Source organism: Sciurus vulgaris (assembly GCF_902686455.1).
Source record: "Sciurus vulgaris genome assembly, chromosome: 4".
Taxonomy (NCBI): Eukaryota; Metazoa; Chordata; class Mammalia; order Rodentia; family Sciuridae; genus Sciurus; species Sciurus vulgaris.
Window position 1 is genome coordinate 160,058,832 of NC_136464.1, and position 20,989 is coordinate 160,079,820.

At 41.5% G+C, this 20,989-nt stretch overlaps 1 protein-coding gene across 1 annotated transcript; it reads left to right on the forward strand.

Annotated features, from left to right (window-relative positions):
• Positions 1-13,564: 13,564 nt before the first annotated feature.
• HMGB1 (high mobility group box 1) lies at positions 13,565-18,683 on the forward strand. Its single transcript, XM_079138589.1, has 5 exons — positions 13,565-13,723; positions 15,777-15,940; positions 16,133-16,278; positions 16,735-16,909; positions 17,855-18,683. The coding sequence occupies exons 2-5, from the start codon at positions 15,791-15,793 to the stop codon at positions 18,029-18,031; spliced, it is 648 nt and encodes a 215-aa protein (XP_078994715.1). The 5' UTR covers positions 13,565-13,723; positions 15,777-15,790; the 3' UTR covers positions 18,032-18,683.
• Positions 18,684-20,989: the final 2,306 nt, after the last annotated feature.

The window sequence follows — 20,989 nt, forward strand, 5'->3', positions numbered from 1 at the left end:
ATGTTCTATGTCCGCACTGGAGTGACTGTTCCACCCAGCCAGGCTCTATCTTTGAATCAGAGAGTTCTCTACTATGATGGGATTGGCATCTCTACCTTAGGTCCTCTCTGAACGCTTCAGCTTTTTTGTTTGTTTATTTTTACCAGGGATTGAACCCAGGGGCACTTAACCATGAGCCACATCCCCAGCCCTTTGTTTGTATTTTATTTAGAGACAGCGTTTCACTGAGTTGCTTAGAGCCTACATTGCTGAGGCTGGTTTGGAACTCTTGATCCTCCTGCCTCAGCCTCACGATCAGCTGGGATTACAGGCGTGGGCCACTGCACCTGGCACTGATCTGCTCTTGAGATATACATGTAAATTCTTTCTTCTTATTCCCTTTGGATATAGATTGCACCTGACTCTTTCATTTAGGGCTTGCAGCCCCCACCCCCAGGCCAGCTTTCTTAGATGTTGGATTGATTCAGGGAACATTTCTGAATGAAAACCATTTGTTTTTCTTATGTGCTAGGAATTGAATCCAGGAGTGCTCTGCCACCGAGCTGCATCCCCAGCCCTTTTTGTATTTTTTTTTTTTTTTTCCTTTTTGTAATTTAATTTGGAGACAGGGTCTCACTTAATTGCTGAGGCTCACTAAATTGCCTGGAATTTATGATCCTCCAGCCTCAGCCTCCCGAGTCACTGGGATTTTAGGTATGTGCCACCATGCCCAGAGAGTGGCATACTCTGTGGAACCCTGGCTTCTATTTCTGTGGCCTGTCCCCACCCCTTCTTGCCATTCTTTTCTTCCATTGCTCTAGAAGTTCTTGTTGGTGTTCTTAGGCACCATCTAAGACTCCCTTTGAGTCAGGCGTGGTGGTACATGCCTGTAATTCCAGTGACTCAGGAAGCTGAGGCAGGAGGATTACAAATTTGAGGCCAGCCTCAGCAACTTAGTGAGACTCTGTCTGAAAATAAAAAAAAAATAAAAAGGGCTGGGGATGAGTCTCAGTGGTTAAGCTCCCCTGGGTTCAATTTTTTTTTTTAAATCCTTTGATCAAGGATATTTTTATGCAAATCTAAACTGGTTTTATCAAAATCTAAAACACAGACTGAATTCTTTGAATTCAAAGAGCACCCGTTTTGGTGTTAAAGTGCATGTTCTACCTAAGAAGGGCAATACATTCGGGGGGATTTATGAACTTTGGTAATGTCTGGCAGTATGTAGAAAAATCATATACTTTAACCTCAAAAAGCATCTTCGTTGCCACAGAAATGCCACCACCTAGAAACCTGGTGTGATTGTTTCGGTGTAAAGATTTTATTGTTTTGTACTGTCATCGAACCCAGGAGTGTTCTACCTCTGAGCTACATCCCCAGCCCTTTTTATTTTATTTTGAGACAGGATCTCCTAAATTATCCAGTCTGGCCCTAAACTTTGATCCTCTTGCTGCAGCCTTCCAAGTTGCTGGGATTACAGGTGTGCAGCACTGTGGCATAATTTTTTAAAATAATTTTTTGGTATAGGGCATGGAGTCCAGAAACATTACTACTGAGCCAACATCCCAGCCCTTTTTATTTTTTATTTTGAGACAGCTAAGTCACTTAGGGCCTCGCTAACTTGCTGAGGCTGCTCTCAAACCTGTGATCCTCCTGCCTCAGCTTCCCAAGTCACAGGGATTACAGGTGTGTGCCACTGCAACCAGCCGACATAGTTTTTTTTTTTTTTTTTTTTTTAATTGAACATCAGACAATGTGGGCGGTGCATCACAGAAAATTAAAAATCACCTTCTCATTCAGTGACCATTTCTTGAGTACCTAATATGGGCAAAGAGTGCTAGAAAGACTAAGTTGAGCAAGACGACATACAAGGTAAGCTATTTATATAGTTTATAAAATATATAATGCTATATTATTGTTATATTTGTAATACCATAAAATTCATTTAGAAAGGTATACCCAAAGTGATGGGGAATTAAAAAAATACAAGAAAACTCATCTTGCCGGGCATGGTGGTGGTTACTGTAATCCCAGTGACTTGGGACACTGAGGCAGAAGAATCACAAGTTCAAGATCAGTTTCAGCAATTTAGTGAGACTCTGTCTCAAAATAAAATAAAAAGAAGGAGGAGAACTGGGGATATAGCTAAGTCATAAAGCACCCCTGAGTCCAATCCCCAGTATGAAAATGAAAGGAAGGAAGGAAGGAAGGAAGGAAGGAAGGAAGGAAGGAAGGAAGGAAGGAAGGAAGGAAGGAAGGAAGGAAGGAGGGAGGGAGGGAGGGAGGGAGGAGAGAGAGAGAGAAAGAAAGAAAGAAAAAGAAAGAAAGAAAGGTAGGTGAGGGGAGAGAAAGAAAGGAAGCTCATCAAGTTGAGAATTATCAAAGATCAGGAAGGTTTCAAGACACAGGTTGGACTTTAGCAGCAGAGGCAGGGGATGGACATAACAAATCAAAGAAACAGCTTGACCACAAGCTCAAAGGCAGTTAAGTACAAGATTGGATGGAAATTGGGAGGGTAGGAGGAGGGAAAGCAAGAGAGGAATTTCACCATACTAGGGCGGACCCCAAAGGCCAAGGAAGAATTTTGTAGTTCATTTGGAAGCAAATGTTGTAACCGAACAACAATTTTTGAGCAGTGGAGTCATATGCACTAGAAAAGTTATAACACCAGATTTTAACATAATCAAATAAGCATTCAGCACATCTGTTGATCCCTGACAGTAGTCTAAGGAATTGTATATGAGACTTGGCTCTTTATGTATATGAGCTAATTTAAGGTCACAACCCAACCAGGAGTGGTGTTGCCCCCAATAATCCCAGCTACTCCGGAGCCTCTGGCTGAAGGATCACAAGTTTGAGGCCAACCTCAGCAATTTAGCAAGAACCTCATCAGTTAAACAAGACCCTATCTCAAAATTAAATAATAATAATAATAAAAAGGACTATGCATGGGATTCAAGCCCCAGTCTCCTCTGCCCCCCCACAAAAAAAAGTAAGAAAGAGAGGAAGGAAGGAGGGAGGGAAGGAAAGAGGTGTAGGTTAGAGAATAAACAAGTCATGTGAGCTGGAGAAACTGCTGAGCACTGGGCAACAGGACGTCTTAAGTCCAGGGCTGAAATGATATATATATAATTTTGTAGGACTGAAATGTAGGATCCTTTACATACTATCAATGGAGAGTGCTTAAAACCTCTATAAATGGAGTTGGTCACTGAGGTCTCTTAGAAAGCAGACAGAAGCAAATATTTGGCCTAAGTACCAAAGTATAGGGAAAGAAGGACACATCAGTAGTGATGAGGGGTGAAAAGGTTTTTTCACGTAGACAATAGTACCTGTATTTCGAAGCACCTCATATGGTATTACCAGGGTGGTTACCTTCTAGTTACAGAAGAGATGCCCTTACTTCAAATCTATGATGTAGGTGCAATTTATCCTTGTAGGGAATATTTCCTATAATAGGAAGAGTTGCTAGATTAAATTTTATTTTTTTATTTTGTGGTGTGGGAGTAGAACCCAGAGCTAGGCCACTGAGTTACTCTCCTAGTCCTCAATCTTTAAAAAAAAACTTACCTGAAATTTTGAGTAGTAGCAGATTTCTTCTCTTAAAAAGTAGGGAGTTTGGGGTTGGAGATTTAGCTCAGTGGCAGAACACTTGCCTAGCACATGCAAGTTCGGGCCTCAGTGCTGGGGATCGGGGTGGATTAGGCAGTTTGCCCAGGCGAGGTTCTCCTTGTTTGTAATCCTAGCCTCTCAGGGAGGCTGAGGCAGGAGGATCACAAATTCAAGGCCACTCTCAGCAAATTAGAGAGACCCTCAGCAATGTAGCAAGACCCTGTCTCAAAATAAAACAATAAAAAGGACTGGGGATGTAGCACAGCAGTAAAGCACCCCAAGTTCAGTTCCTAATTCCCCCCCAAAAAGTAGGGAGTTTGTTTCTGATCATAAGTAGTGTAAATTGATTGTAGAAAAACCCAGGAATTACTGACGAGTCTAAGGAGAAAACAAAGATTGCCTTCCACTAGAAATAAATTCTATAAAGGTTTTTTAGTATATTCTTTGAGTCTTTGGGAGATTCACACACACACACACTTTTTCAAATCAGGAGTTCTTTTGAAAGTAGTTTTCCTCATGCTATGTGTATTTTATTAAATTTTTTTTGTAGATGGACACGATACCTTCATATATATTAATTAATTAATTAATTAATTAATTTATTTATTTATTTATTTATGTGGTCCTGAGGATCGAACCCAGGGCCTCACACGTGCTAGGCAAGTGCTCTACCACTGAGCCACGACCCCAGCCCTTATGTATATTTTCATATAGCATTAAATTTTGTATCTATAATAATTTGTTAGTGGCATAATACTATTCTGTCATAAAGATGGATGGGTGTGGGGATATAGCTTAGTGCTCAGTGGCAAAGCACTTGCCTAGCATACATAAAGCTCTGGGTTCCATCCCCAGCATTACATTATAAAAACAAACGACCTTGAAGGGAGGGGGAATTAGCATCTCACCTGCAGTCCAATCACTGGGGAGGCTGAAGTGGGAGGACAACCTGAGTCTAAGAGTTAGAGATCAGCCAATGCAACATAGCAAGACTCCCATCCCCAAAATAAAATGTATAGACCAAACACTTATTTAACCAAGCCCCTCTCATTGTACATCTAGGTTGTTGCTATGTTATGAAAAAGTGTTATAAGTAATGCTATAATCAATATTTTATTCATACCTTTGTGTTTTCTGCTTATTTCTGATTGTTTTCTAAATATTTCCTAGACGCAAAAATCGCTGGTCAAAGGCCCTGAATGGTTTAAAAGAGTTCCGTTTCTGAATGCGATTGTCCATTTGCTGGTAATATTTATGTTAGAATAGACTAAAATGTGCTATCTCCTTCCCACTTCCTCATTTCCATTCTTGGAAGTCAAAAGGAAACCTCAGAACAAGGATCAACAGCAACTGTTTGGAAAAAGCAGGCAAGATTTTTATTGATTTTTTTTCCCCACGAACACTTCATGAACAACTAGTACAGCTCGGCGGTCACCTTCTGTTTATCTCACAGGCCACTGGGGTCACTTGGTGTTTTCCTCTCTCTCTCTCTTCTCTGTAGTGCTGGGGATGCTACCCAAACCCTCCACACGCCAGGCAAGGGCTCAACCACTGAGCTACATCCTCAGCCCTTTTGTTTTGTTGCTGTGGGTTTTGTTTTGTTTTGTTTTGCTTTACTCAGTGTGTTTTGAACAAAAAAGGCCTGGTACCTTGGATGGTGAGGCTGTTGTCCCAGCTGGTCCCCATGGGCAGAGAGACTCTGTCAGTCAGGTCTGCTGGGATTTCTCTCCTAGGTGTTGGGAAATTGTAGGCATCTTCCCACTTTCTAGTGGTCCCTGGCCTGGAATGCCAGTTTTCTTTTTGGGTCTTGCTGTCAGAGCAAGACACTCTCCTGTCTTCAACATCTTTCTCTGAGCTTAGAACTGACCCACGAGGTTGGCACAGTCTGTTTGGTCTGCTGAGGACCTTGGCTGCTGGCCCTGTGTATTGGGCATCTCTCCTGCCTGCTCCTCTCTGTCCCATTCAATCAGCCTCAGCACCTGCGCTTGTCCATTAGGGCTGATGTTACCCTGGACAGAAATGGGGCTTCTTTACTCTTACTCTAGTCCAGTGTTTTGCAAATACAGGACCCACTGATGGGTTGGGAAGTGAATTTAAAATATTAAGGAAAAAAACCAGAGTGTATCACAATAATGGTAGGAACTATTTCATGATTTTTTTTAAAAAGTTTATCTGTGCAAACAATATAGGTCCTATTCAAAAACCTTGAACGCCAAGCCTATAAGTTGTATGTTTCAAACTCACATCAGGTTTTCATGAAGCTAAGGAATATGTAGGTGGAGAAATGTGATACATTTTTTATTTCATTATTTAGGTTCATAACTGTTGTGTGACTTAGTGGACAAACATTATCTTGGGAGCCGAGCTGGGTCAATATTGTCACTCTCTCACTAGATGTGTGATCTTGCACACCTCAATGGATCTCTCTGAGCCTTCTTAGCATTATTTAAGGAGAGAGATAAGTATTCTGACCTCACAAGATTGCTGTGTGGATTAAGTGAAATAGGCAATGTATAGTGCTTAGCATGTGGGAGACACTTCATAAATAAAGCTTATTTTCTAGTCCTGTTTAGGCCATAGGCAACCTCTCTCAGCACAGCAACCAGACTATGTCTGAAAAATATATGTTACTTATGATATCACCTCAGGTCCTATTCCTCACCTGAGGGACCCCTTGAGTTTAATTTCCCACTCTGTTCTGTGGGATGACAGTAAGTGTTTCCTATAAAAGGAATCTCTGATTCAAAAAATTTCAGAATTGTGGCTGGGTGCACCTCTGTAATCCCAGTGTCTCAGGAAGATGAGGCAGGAGGATCCCAAGTCCCTAGCCGGCCTGGGAAACTTAGTGAGGATGTATGTCTATTCATCTGTCTGACTCTCTCTCATATATACATATATATATTTTTTAAATATATATAAATATGTATTTATATATATATGAATATATATATTTGAAATAGTATGTGTATATATATATATCTGCATGTGTGTGTGTGTACACATATATGCACACTGGGAATTGAACCCAGGGGTTCTTTACAAGTAAGCTATATCCCCAGTGGTTTATTTTTATTTTTTTTTATGTTGAGACAGGATCTCATGCAGTTGCTGAGGCTGGCCTTCAACTTGCTATCCCCCTGTCTCAGTCTCCTCAGTAGCTAGAACTATAGGTGTGGATTCATTGAGGTGTGCACATCAAAAGGAATAGGAATGTAGCTCAGTGATAGAGCCCCTGGGTTTAATGCCCAGAACAAAAAAAAAAAAAAAAAAAAAAAAAAGGAAGAAGGAAATTTCAGAGTGGCAGTTTATAGTATCAGAAATACTAGGAGGACTAGCTGGGCGCAGGGGTGCACGTCTGTAACCCCAGCGGTTTGGGAGGCTGAGGCAGGAGGATTGCAAGTTCAAAGCCAGCCTGCAATTTAGCAAGGCCCTAAGCAACTCAGTGAGACCCTGTTTCTAAATAAAATATAAAAAAGGGCTGGAGATTTGGCTCAGTGATTAAGTCCCCTGGGTTCAATCCCAGTACCAAGAAAAAAAAAAAGATCCAAATACCAAGAACTCAACGCAGGAGTTGCAAACTCAAATGTCTGTAGGAACCAGGAAAGTGACAAGATTGGGTAAGCAGTCAGGTAGAATGCTCGGGGAATGGAGGGGACAGTGACAAAGTGGAGAATGCATAGCCCTGGGAGAAGGAAGTCACTCCACTCTGTAAGATCCTTCTGTGCCAAAATGTAGATCAAACTTAGCTCTGATTTTTCAAAAGAAGCCAAAGATCCATATATATGGATCTTTATATAAATATCCATATAAATATATATATATATATTTTTTTTTAATGTGAAAAATTCCAACTTTAAAAAACACCATGTTAACCAAATGAAACATCCATGGATCAGAGCAGGACAGACTGCCATTCTCCACTGTGTGACCTGACCCTTCCTGGCTCAGCTCTCTTCTTATGGTCACCCCAGGATCTCACAAAAAGAACCTCCCAAAGCATCCCTAGAAAGTGCTCTTTTAAAATTACTATTTTGTAGCAAAATATACTTTAAGCGTAGAAGACGTAGCTCCAACAATAGGTGAAATTTCTACCTAATGAAGAGGAGGGCCGTGTTTTCACACGGCGTTAAACACCATGACAGCAGGGAAGAATTGGGCATGACTGGCAGGTCGGTAGTTCCCCCTTGTCCCTAGCTTCATCTGTTCAGTTAACCAAAACCACTCATACGACATTTACTCCTTTTGAAAAAATGGCTTCACTGAGATGTAATTCACACACCTTACAATTTACCCACTTAAACTATACAATTCAATAGTTTTTGGCAAATTCACAGGGTTGTGCAGTCATTACTACAATCTAATTTTAGAACATTTTCGTTCCCCTGAAAGAAACCCCACACTCAGTAGCAGGGACTCTTTCCCCCAAACACTGGCAAACATTGATGTACTTTCTGTCTTTATAAAAGTTCCTATTCAGGACATTTCAAATAAATAGAATCCTATGATACATGGCCTTTTTGTGTCTGGACTTTTTCACTGAGCACATTTCACCCATGATGTAGCATGTATCTGTATTTCATTCTTCTTTATTGTCAAATCATATTTAACTCTATGGATATACCATGTTTTTATTTATCCACTCACCAGTTGAGGGACAAGTGCTTGTTTCCAGTTTTTGGCTATTACAAATAATGCGAATAGTCATGTACGAGTTTTTGTGTGGACATGTTTTTGTTTCTCTTGGGTATGTGCCTAGGAGGAGAATTGCCGGGTCATATGGTAACTCTGCTAAACCTCTTGAGGAACTGCCAGACTGTTTTCCAAATTGCCCGAATCCTTTTACATTCCCACCAGTGATATATAAAAAGTCCAGTTTCTTTCTCAACATGCTCACCCACATTGCTCTTGTCTCTTTTTGATTATCACCATCCTCATGGGTTTGCAAGAAGACACTAATTCTTAAAATATAAGGTACTTTTAATAAAGAAGCTGAATTTGATCTGATGATGTCAAGGTCAAGACCTAAGAGAGCCAACATGCCAGGTGTGGGGGCACATGCCTGTGATCCCAGCAAGGCCGTGGCAGAAAGATTTTAAGTTCCAGGAGGGGAAACTAAAAGAGTGACCTTTCCTGAACTGATATCACCATTTTGTAAAAATTTTTAAATTTGACTAATGAGTCTTCCCCACATTTGTGTGTACCATTGTTTGACTAACCAGAAAACAGTCCTCTTATTAAAAAAAAGGTATGGTATTTTTCTCCTTTACTAACTGGTTAAATATTCCAATTCTAGAGAGACTATTGTTAAAATTAGCTTCAGTACCCTTTCTCCGTCTCAGCCATCAATGCTGCCCACAGCTGAAACCACTGACTGCCCCACCTGCAAGTCACGCTCATGGTAACTCACGCATAACAAGTTTTAAAACCTCCACTTACAGTCATTTCTATTTCCATTCTTACATTTGTTTTCCCATGATATAGGCAGAGAAGGATATAAAAAGGAAATAAAATTTTAAAATAAACCCTTTGCCTTCGAGCTCTAATTCCTAATGTAATCTTCTTTTCCTGTGTTTTCTCTCCTTTACTTTCTCCACGCTAAAACAAACAAACAAACAAAAGAACAGTTTCCAGTATGTGTGATGGTTAGCATGGTTGACCTCATCAGACATTCTGGCTTATTGTTTCTACTCCTTTTTAGAAACTGAGTTTGGTTGTTTTGTTTTGTTTTGTTTTTCTAATTTTGCAAAGGAGACAAGAGAATTCACATAGCTTGACTTTAGGATTCACTGCCTCAGAGGAAAAAAAATATCCTTCAGCCAATGAAAAGACTCATAGGTCTGTGTCTGCATTTTGTAGTTTTTGATATTAGCGTTAAATTTCCAAAGGCTGTTGGAAGCAACCTTTGGACAGATGTTCTTATAGTTTTCTGTAATAAATTCTTATTTGGCATGCCATAGTTCATGGTATCCAACAAGGAATAGCCTTAGCCTAACTGAGAGCTGGAAAATACTAAGATTGGTCCAACGAAGTAGTACATGCCTATAATCCCACTGACTTCAGAGGCTGAGGCAAGAGGATCACCAAGTTTAAGGCCCTCCTTGGCAACTTAGTGAGACCCTGCTTAAAAAAAAAAAAAAAAAAAAAGGACAGGGAATACAGTTCAGTGGTAAAGTGCCCCTGTTTCAATTCCCAGCCCAGTACCCACCCAAAAAACTAGGAATGTTATGTGTTTATTTACATTTGAGATCTCTTCCCACCTTCAATCTGCCTCTTCCTTTTTAAGTTACACCAATGAGGTACAATTAGCGTCTGTCCTCAATCTTGGTATCCTAATAGTGACTGCTTATTACTTATTCTATTTTCCTGCCTTCTGATTTAGAAAGTTCCAAATGCTTAGATCCAAAGATGGAAGAGAAAGATTAGAACAATACTTTGCAATAACTACTCTTACAGTTATTAATTCATTTATTCAATGGACTTAATTTGAGGGTCTGCTATTTCTCAGGCACTGTACTATGTGCCTGGGATACAAAGATAATAGGGTCCTTTCCTTTAAGGTGCAGTGGGACAAGCAAACACATAACTGGGTAATTATAGACAGTAATTACTGTACAGAATATTACAGGATTGTAGAAGAAAGGACTACACTTATCCTAGGGGGGAATTGAAGAAGGCCATAATCTATATTATTGAAAATCTATCTCAATTGGCTAAATTGGGCATGAGAGAGGGTGTTCAGACTCCTTCAACTAGATAACTTTATATTCTGGGGTAAGACACCCAATAACTCCAAAGTAAATATATATATATATAAACACACACACATGCATGCATATATATAAATTTATGGCTAATTATCATGTGCAAACACAGGGTCTAACATGAACAAGTGAGCATCAAGTTTGCAAGATTAGGACTAGAAGTTGTGGAGTATATTTTAAAGTGCTTTCCTTTTCGTGTCCTTCCCCACCTATATCATGAAAAAGCAAATACAAGAATTTAAATGCCTATGAGTGGATGTTTTCAAACTCTTCTCTGACAGGGATTCTGCTACACGGGAATAAATGAAGGTTCCATTACCAAACTAGAGGAAGATTAGTACTGTTTAAGGTTAGGATAAGAATAAAAAACAAGCAAAAACAAATCAACAACAACAACAACAACAAAAAAAAACCATACTAGAATTGCAACCACTTGTCCTCAAATAAAACTAAAATATGAAAAAAAAAAAAAAAAAAAACCTCAAGGTTAACTGCATTTAAGCTTTTCTGAATTATGGGATTGAAGGGGCTGGCATAACAATTTTAAACCTTAAAAAAAGTTCAGAGCTTGGGATGTAACTCAGTGGTAGATTATGGGCTTAGCATGCACAAGGCCCTGGGTTCAATTCCTAATGCAAATAAATAAATAAATAAATAAATAAATAAATAAATAAATAAATAAATAAATAAATCTCCTCTCTCTCTCTCTCTCTCTCTCTCTCTCTCTCTCTCAGTGCTGGGTATTGAACCCAGGGGTGCTTTCCCACTGGGCTACATCCCCAACACTTTTTATTTTTGACACAGAATCTTGCTAAATTGTGCACCACCAAGCCCAGATCAAATAAAATATTTTAAAAGTTTAATCTAACCAGGTATGGTGACACAGGCCTGTAACTTCAGCTACTTGGGAGGCTGAGACAGGAGGATCATAAATTAGAGGCCAGCCTGGGTAATTTACCGAAATCCTATCTCAAAACGAGACAGTTTTAAAAAGGATCAGGGATATAGCTTGGTAGAGCACTCGCCTAGCATGCACAAGGTCCTGGGGGATTGAACACACACACACAAAATGTTTAATTTACAACTTCTATGGTCACTTTCAGTTTATAGTTGAGAGAACTGAAGCACAAAGAGGTTTTAAACATTCTCAAGATCGCACAGCTAGTGAATAAGATAGCTAGGATTTGCGTCCATGACTGTTTAATTCCACTGCCTTTTACCATTACCATCCTTCCCTGATAAAAACCTTGTATTGAGCCATTTCTCTCCTGTTCTGTAGCCTTTAACTTACCCTGGCAGTAAGCTGGTATAGACAACTGGTAGAGTGGGTGACTGGGCCAGTGAAAATATTAGAAAATATTCAGACCGCCATGTTCAAATGGAAGCCACATTGCCATATTATGGATGCCATTGAAAATATCTTAATAATTTTCATGAATATTTTATAATATATTGGATTAAGCAGATAAAACCAGATTAAAATAAATATCTAGATTTACTAAAGTATTAATTTGATTAGTAGAGGGAAGTATAAATATATGTGAATAAGAATAAATATATGTGAAAACAACTGTAAAAGTTAACTTTAGATGTTTACTTTTAAAATACTGATTGTGCATTAAACCCATTTTCATAGTCTTTAATACCATAGTATTTTTCACGTGCATGTGTGGTATACTGTCCACTCACTTAGACTATAATCCCTGAGAAAAAGTGTCTTTTTATAAACATTAAAACCATTGGTCAGAAAAGGTTATCTAAGCCTAGTCTCAAATAGTATAATAAATTTGAACAAGTGCATTAGGTTATGGATGCTTAGAAATGATATAAAAACCATTAAACACCATGTTAACACAACGTGATTCATTTTAACTTTGACCATCTATTATATTTGGAGGAATTGGCTGTGGATTTATACGAGTATAAAATGCCACTAGAGAAAAAAAAAAAAAAAAGGGAAGTCTGCTACAACTGAATAGGGGTGTGGTCTGCGTACACTAAAAGGAATAGATAATAGTTTCATAAGGGTCTGATATAACTGTGTAGTTTCCAGAACTGGCCATCACAGCTGGCACATTTTCTCTACAGACCTACGCATGTCTATGAACACCCGCCAACCTGGTGAGTTAGAGAAACCACAGTCCGCGGATTTGGGCACATACACTCTCTGCCTGCACCTAATCCTTCGGGTAACAGTATACCCACAACTCCTGCAATCCTAGAGCAGTTACATGGATGCACTAAGTGGTGTGATGGGAGGGAGAGATAGCATCACAAGGATTCGTTTGATTATAACAGTAATCCACACCAAGTCAAACAAAATAGCCAAACAGTTAAAAAAGGGGTCTCTAATGAATTTGCTAATTCTAGCAGGCCCTCTTGAACATTTCCTGATAGAGTACCCCGTATCAAAACGAAGGGGCTGTGCTTTAATTACATGGAATAATTATTTGATTTCCAGGAAGTTAAAACAGGGCTTTGTATTTAAATAAAAAGTTCTAGACATGCTGTGAAACTCGATCAAACCAAGAAAAAGGGTGAAACTGAATGCCTGCTCAGTGACTCAAGATCTCAGCTGCCCCGCACGCCTGACGCGAGCCCAGAAGAGGGGTATGTTAAGGCTGGCTGGCAGGATCCCGTCGCCTTCTTAGAGAAACCCTTGCCTTCCCGGAGACCCAAAGTGATATGCGACCATAGGCTGTCGAGGGGCTCCGGACTTCGCTGCCTTCCCCCCTCAGTACCCGCAGAGACCCCAGTTTTCGGGGGACAGGACCTCATACTGTCGCTCTCACCTTTGAAGTTCTATTAAAAGCCTGGGGCCTCTTATCTCAACGGCTTTGGGCGTGAGTGTGGGCTAGGAAGGGGGGGGGAGGCCTGTGGGTGTCTCTTTTGCCTGAGGAGTTGGAGGCACTTGTGGAAAAGTCAGGCCCTTTTCGCTCCGGCGGCCGCTCCGGTGTGGGGCTGGCTTGGGTTAGACACATGCACACATACACCATAGAGCTCTGCTTTCCCGTAGCAGCTGCTGCCTCTGCCTCTGCCTCTCGCGCCTCAGCCTCTTTGCCCGGCATACACACACATTCAGATTTGCGCGCTGTTTCAATCCTTGATGACGTGTCCCCGGAGACAGCCAATAGCAAGCGGGCTCTGGTCAGGACAATGGGAGGTAACGGACCAATAAGCGAGCCCCGTGAGTTGGCGGTAGCCAATAGGAGCCGCGCTGGCTGGAGAGTAATGTTACAGAGCGGAGAGAGTGAGGAGGCTGCGTCTGGCTCCCGCTCTCACAGCCATTGCAGTACATTGAGCTCCATAGAGACAGCGCCGGGGCAAGTGAGAGCCGGACGGGCACTGGGCGACTCTGTGCCTCGCTGAGGGTGAGTCTGGGGCAGCGCCGCGGCGGGGAGAGCGCCTCCGGCAGCTCCCCAGCCCGCGCGGCGGCCGGATCCCCGCGGCCGGGAGCCGGCGGGTCAGGATCCACACAAAGGCAAATGAGGGGGGACCGTGGGGGGAACTGCGCACGGAGCGAGCCTCTGCCCGGGCGCCGGGAACGCTGCCCCGCGCCGAGCCCCGGCCCTCGGGCTGCCTGAGGCGCCGGGAGCCCCGCGCCCCGCGAGTTTCCACCCCCGGCGGCGTCCGCGCTGACTGGCGCAAAAAAAATTTTTTTTTAATTAAAAAAAAATTTAACGTGTTTTCGGCCCCCGGGCCGGGCGTTCGGGAGGGTGGCGTGCGCGGAGCGCGGCCGGGGCGGCGGGGCCGGCGGCGGCGGCGGGCAGCGGCGGCGCTTCCCGGCTGCATTGGCCGCCGCCGCCGCAGCGAGCCGGGCGCCGGCGGGGAGCGCGGCCGGCCGGGCGGCGGGCGGGGCGCCGCTGCGGGCGAGGGCGGCGCGGGTGGGCCGGGGGCGGCGGTGCGGCCCGGCCTCGGCCCGGGCGCGGCGGTGGCGGCGGCGGCGACCGGGCGGCGGGGGGAGCGGCGCCGCTGCGCTCGCTGGAACATGGCTGACTCGGGCCCGGCGCTGCTGGCTGGAGAGAAAACAAGGCGGGCGGGCGGGCGGGGGAGCTGGGCGCAGCAGTTCCGAGGCAACTTTTTTTTTTCCTCTCTCTTTTCACAGCCCCGCGTTCTCCGTGCGGGGGCGGCGGGGCGCGCGAGCCCGCGCGGAGGGCGGCGGGGAGCGACGGGCGGGTGGGCCCGGCGGCGGCGCCCCCACCCGCCGGCGGGGGAGGGGAGCGGAGGCCGGCGCGCGCCCCCCGCCCCTCCCCCCGGCCTGTAATGGCCGAGTGTGTGCGCCAGAGCGCGGCGCGCGCCCCGCCCGCCGCCTGCACACTCGCGCACTCACACACTCACACACACACACACACAAAGGGAAGGAGCCATATTCTCGCTCGCGCTCGCCCTCGCGGCGGCGGCGGCGCAGGCGGGGAAGACGCGCAGCGGCCATTCCGTGCGCCGGCCCCGGCGGCCGCGGGCGGAGCCAGCCCCCATTTCGAGCGGGGCTTCTCCCTGCGCCGCGCCTGACAAAATGGGGGCGGCGGCGGCGCGGGCCTGCGGGCCTTCCGGGCGCACGTGGCGGCCTCGGGCCTGCGGGCCCGGCCGCGTCCCTCGGTCGCCTCGCCTCGGCGCGCGGCCGCTAGCGAAGTTCTGGCGGCTGGGGCGCCCGCCCCGCGCGGGAGGCACCCCAACTTTCACGGATCCCAGAAACACTCCCCGGCGGGGGGAGGGGGCCGCCGAACCGCGAGCAGGAGTGGCTTTTGTCCCTCATCCTTGTTTACTCGGAGAAACTTCAGACCGGACGTGTTTAGTCAGAACAGAAATACATCTCAGGGCCAAACCGATAGGAAACGAGGCTGCCTTGCAGTGCCACCGCCTCCCCCCGGCCTGGTTCCGAGCTCTGGCGCTTGCTGCTCCTCCCTCCGAGCAAAGTTTTATGCAAAGAGCGTATTTTTTTAAGTAATTGGGAAAACTTTCTATGCACGATGATTTTTTTTTTTTTTTTTTTTACGGCCTATAATTTGGAAGGTCAATTCAGTCTCCTTATTTATTCCGTGTCTACTGCAAATCTACAAATTGGCAGCCTGAGTTTTTTGACCTTTGGTTTTGTTGGTTAAAAATGGTTTTGCAGATTTAAAAATTGTTTAAATGACCAGTTAGATATTCAGAACAGGCACAGGCAGATAAGTGTCCACTTTTTGAGATCACACTGAAAGACCGTTTTTTTTTTGTTTTGTTTTGTTTTGTTTTGTTTTTTTGCTCGGCATAGCCACTTCTAGGAATTGGCTATCATTGCCATATTCTCGTCTGGTTTTATGAGAAGTTAATGTCACTACTGTGTTAAGTAATGAGTACCTTGGTTTTCATTCACTCCGTAAGCACATTTAAGCTCTTAAATATCATAATTTCATTGCTAACATCCAACACTTGATTTAATTATAGAAAAACAACTAAACATGGGCAAAGGAGATCCTAAGAAGCCGAGAGGCAAAATGTCATCATATGCATTCTTTGTGCAAACTTGCCGGGAGGAGCACAAGAAGAAGCACCCAGATGCTTCAGTCAACTTTTCAGAGTTTTCTAAGAAGTGCTCAGAGAGGTGGAAGGTAAGAGAGCTTAAGACATTACTACACAAGGTAATAACTAGTAATAGTTTCCAAATTAGGATGGGGGGAATCCTAACTGACTGTTATCATAATGGAAGGCTATTAAATGGCAAAGGACACTTTTTTTTATTCATTTTACTGCTTTGGATAATTGAAAATTCTATATTACACTTACAAATACTTCTTTTTTAGACCATGTCTGCTAAAGAGAAAGGAAAATTTGAAGACATGGCAAAGGCGGACAAGGCCCGTTATGAAAGAGAAATGAAAACCTATATCCCTCCTAAAGGGGAAACAAAAAAGAAGTTCAAGGATCCCAATGCACCCAAGAGGCCTCCGTAAGTTTTTTGTTTTTTCATGACGTGTTTTATAGTGGAACAAATAGAAACCTAGTAAACCACCTTGTGAGTTTGTACAGTTTTTTGGGGCTAATAGTGGTTCACGTTGGTATATTTAAATGGTGTACATAAAATTCCTGCTAGATGGGAGTGTTAGCCCAAGCATTTGAATTAGATGTTTACCTCCTTTGCTCAAAATATATCCTAATAGGATTTTTTTTATCCTTTTGTTTCTTTAGAACTATCATCACTAAAATAATCTGTAAAGTGTTCCTCTGAAGCTCAACTAATATAAGTTAAATAATCGTAAATTACCTTTTGGTTAAATATTTGTACCCTATCTAATGCATGTTAGAAATTAACAGGCAGCCTTTAAATAGTGATAGAATGCATGTTTTGCAGGAGTTGTTTTGGTGCTCATATTGATTTACAGTCCTAAAATGAAATTTCTCTTAGGTCGGCCTTCTTCTTGTTCTGTTCTGAATATCGCCCCAAAATCAAAGGAGAACATCCTGGCCTATCCATTGGTGATGTTGCAAAGAAACTGGGAGAGATGTGGAATAACACTGCTGCAGATGATAAGCAGCCTTATGAAAAGAAAGCTGCTAAGCTGAAGGAAAAATACGAAAAGGTAAGAAGTGTGTGCATTTATAGTAAAAAGGTTATGCCAAAGGTTGGTTTATTATTTTTAATATATCTTTTCTTGTTTTCTTGTGCTTTTAATAGTTTGAGGTATAAGTTTTTAGTGTAGCAGCTACACTGGCTTAAGTCATTTTTCATCTTTTAAAGACTAGAGAGGAGTTGAATTGTTCGTGGCTTTTTGTTTTTTATTTAATATAAGTAGATTTGGGCCAGGGTCATACATTTAAGCTGGTTTTGTTATTCCCCAGTATCTCAAATTTGAAAATTTTGCTAGTTATTTTTGAGTCAAAAATAATTTAAATTGGTCAGACATGCAGTATAAAAAATAGGCCAAAGTAATACAGCCTATATTTATTATAAACATTGTGTGAAACATTTATGTTCCTTTCCTTTAGGTGCCCCAAAACCCTTAGCTTTGCCAAATTTTCAAGTCTGCCAAAAAAGCTGGAACTTTAATACTTCAGTGGAAATATATTAAGTGCTTAAATTTTAACTTCTTTAGTCATTCTGAAAAGATTGTATGCTTACTAGTGAATTACCTTTTAGAAAAAAAGATAGTGTTCTACTGTGGATTAGTCTGACAATATAAACCTGTAGAATACTTTTTTGCATTCAGAAGGTGGCAGTGTCTACCCTTTAATCAGTCTCTGCATTCTAGTTTTAATAAACTAGACTTAGGCATATAGTATGTAATTGTATCTCACTGAGGCATAACATTGGAAGCATTAGACTGTGCCATTTCTTGAGTTATAGATTGCTAATTGTAATTATCACATACTATTTTTAAGTGTATTTTCCAGGTTCTGGTTATTGATGAAGGTGCAGTGGAGATATGTGCAATTTGCATGTAACTAGGATCTAGGTTTATAAAGTTTTGCCCCTTACTTAATAGTTTTGCCTTTTCCCCTGTTTTCTCCTCCCTTCATTTTGGAAGGATATTGCTGCCTACCGAGCTAAAGGAAAACCTGATGCAGCAAAAAAGGGAGTTGTCAAGGCTGAAAAAAGCAAGAAAAAGAAGGAAGAGGAGGAAGATGAGGAAGATGAAGAGGATGAGGAGGAAGAGGAAGATGAAGAAGATGAAGATGAAGAAGAAGATGATGATGATGAATAAGTTGGTTCTAGCGCAGTTTTTTTTTTCTTGTCTATAAAGCATTTAACCCCCCTGTACACAACTCACTCCTTTTAAAGAAAAAAATTGAAATGTAAGGCTGTGTAAGATTTGTTTTTAAACTGTACAGTGTCTTTTTTTGTATAGTTAACACACTACCGAATGTGTCTTTAGATAGCCCTGTCCTGGTGGTATTTTCAATAGCCACTAACCTTGCCTGGTACAGTATGGGGGTTGTAAATTGGCATGGAAATTTAAAGCAGGTTCTTGTTGGTGCACAGCACAAATTAGTTATATATGGGGACGGTAGTTTTTCATCTTCAGTTGTCTCTGATGCAGCTTATACGAAATAATTGTTGTTCTGTTAACTGAATACCACTCTGTAATTGCAAAAAAAAAAAAGTTGCAGCTGTTTTGTTGACATTCTGAATGCTTCTAAGTAAATACAATTTTTTTTATTAGTATTGTTGTCCTTTTCATAGGTCTGAAATTTTTCTTCTTGAGGGGAAGCTAATCTTGCTTTTGCCCATTTTAGATCACATGAATTATAACTTTATCTTTTCATATAGTTAGATGATAAAAAAACTTTTGTCTACACACCCTGCATATCATGATGGGGGTAATAAAAGTTAATTGAGGACATTTTCATCCATAACTGAAACTCCAAAACCTTGATCAGTTGATAGCAAATTTCACATAGCCCACTTACATTTACCAAGTGAAGAGTAGTCAATTCTATTCACAGCATGGGATTATTAGAATCAAACAATCTGAAAGTCTGTCCTTGAAGGACTAATAGAGAAGTATGTTCTGATCTTTACACGAGGACTCTATATTCTTAACTCCCATTACCATGTAATGGCAGTTATATTTTGCAGTTACCACATTAAAGAAGACCTGAGAATGTATCCCCAAAAGCGTGAGCTTAAAATACAAGACTGCCATATTAAATTTTTTGTTGAGATTAGTCCCAGTGAAGGTTCTGAAAGTGCTGGCTGTAAATGCCTTTTCCCATTTATCTAAATATGGACTGCTCAGGAAACTTGAGACTCCATTGAAAGTATTTTTACTTAATTGGGCCAGCTTTTAAAATTATGATGCCAAGTCCAAAGTAGGATATGTTTTCCTATATTGTGGTTTGCCCCTTTATAAATCAAAATAGACATGAGGAAAAAACTTTGCATCTCTACCAATTATCCAATTTATTTGATTTTGATTTTTTTTTTTAACAAAAATCCAAACTCATTCATTAGTCATGTTTATCTGCTTAGCAGTTTAGGGAACAATTTGGCAATTTTGTGGTTTTTGAGATTATCGTTCTCTTAAAGTGCCAGTGTTTTAAAATAGCGTTCTTGTAATTTACACGCTTTTGTGATGGAGTGCTGTTTTGTTATATAATTTTGACTTGGATTCTTTCCATTTGCATTTGTTTATGTAATTTCAGGAGGAATACTGAACATCTGAGTCCTGGATGATACTAATAAACTAATAATTGCAGAGGTTTTAAATATTAGTTAAATGGCTTTCACTTAAGAATTTAAGATTTTGTTCAATCGTTTCCAGTAATGCCTCCTAGCAACACCTTTTAAATAAGTATAAGGGCTGGCAAAGTTTTTCCCTTTAAAAATACTCACTTATGCTTATAAATAGGTAATGGGCTGATGAAAACAGGTTTTGTCAAATATTCCAAGTACTCAAGGATGCTATATATATAAATGGGGAGAAACTAATTTTGCTTTCAGAATGTTGAATTAAGATTTTTATTTCAAAGCAAGGCACATCTAAGTGGAAAGCAGCATTGGTGATAATTAAAGATCTAACAGGTCTAAGTGAATTGAGGACCTCAACAGACTGGTTGTCTCAGAGTTTATCAAATTTTTAGTCAAGGGGAACAGATGACTCGTTTTTTGTCTGATTTAGATGGAAGTTTCTACAACTGTGGAACCACCATTGTCAACATCTGTTGCTAGTAAGTCTGATTCATTTTAGGAATGAATTCTGCCTCAAGGAACTTGTTTGTAACTTTAGTGGGTGTGTCATGACACTACCCTGTTTAGGATGTGGAGAATGGGAACAAAGGTTTAACTGGCTTCAGATCTTTGAGGGAATGGACCAGACAAAATCCCTCAAATCAAAAAACTAATGAGTTCTGTTTAATGGCTGTAAAGAGTATGCCCTGGGGAACTGGGATACTGAGTCTAAATCTCAAAGTCAGGCAACTTAGATAATCTAGTATAAAAACCTTGTTATTTGTAAATGATATGATTGGGGTTGGGGGAGTGACTTATAGTGCTCAGAGGTAACTACTGTAGCACAGTGGAGTTTAAAGATTTTTTATTTAAAAGATTAAGCAATCAATTAAATTTAATAAGTTTTATATATTTTTGAAATCAGTGTAGGGGGCATACTGACCAAAATCCTCTTTCCTCGTTTACCTATTGCTCCTTAGTTACTATAATTAGTCTGGTCATCTTCCATCAAGATTCTGACATTTGCTAGGTTAATTTCCTTGAGTGAAATCTGGAGAAGGAAAAGGTATGTGTTGTGTGCTCCATGGGGCAAGGATTAAATGACAGAATGTAGGAAGAGCACCTGTATGACAGCCATTCAACAGATCCTTACCTCACTGTCGACGGAATCGTATAACTTGCTTAGGTGTTGATGGCAGTACCTATATTGAAAACACAGGAAAGAAAGTAGTGTGTTTTTTTTTTTTTGTTTTTTTTTTAATAAAAACATGTTCACCACTTTGATAAGTTAGCTCTAGGTCTGTCTGGTGTAACACCTGAAGAGGCCCAGAATAGCCTTTTTCAGTACCAGTGGAGTGCTTCTTCATGTGACGGTGTTGTATTACTGCATTTGCATACATCAACAGCTCCAAGTCTCAATCCCCAAGTGTGAACCATTGGCTAGTAATTAGGCTGTCTAGTTAATAAGGGATTGTGATGATAGCTATTTAAC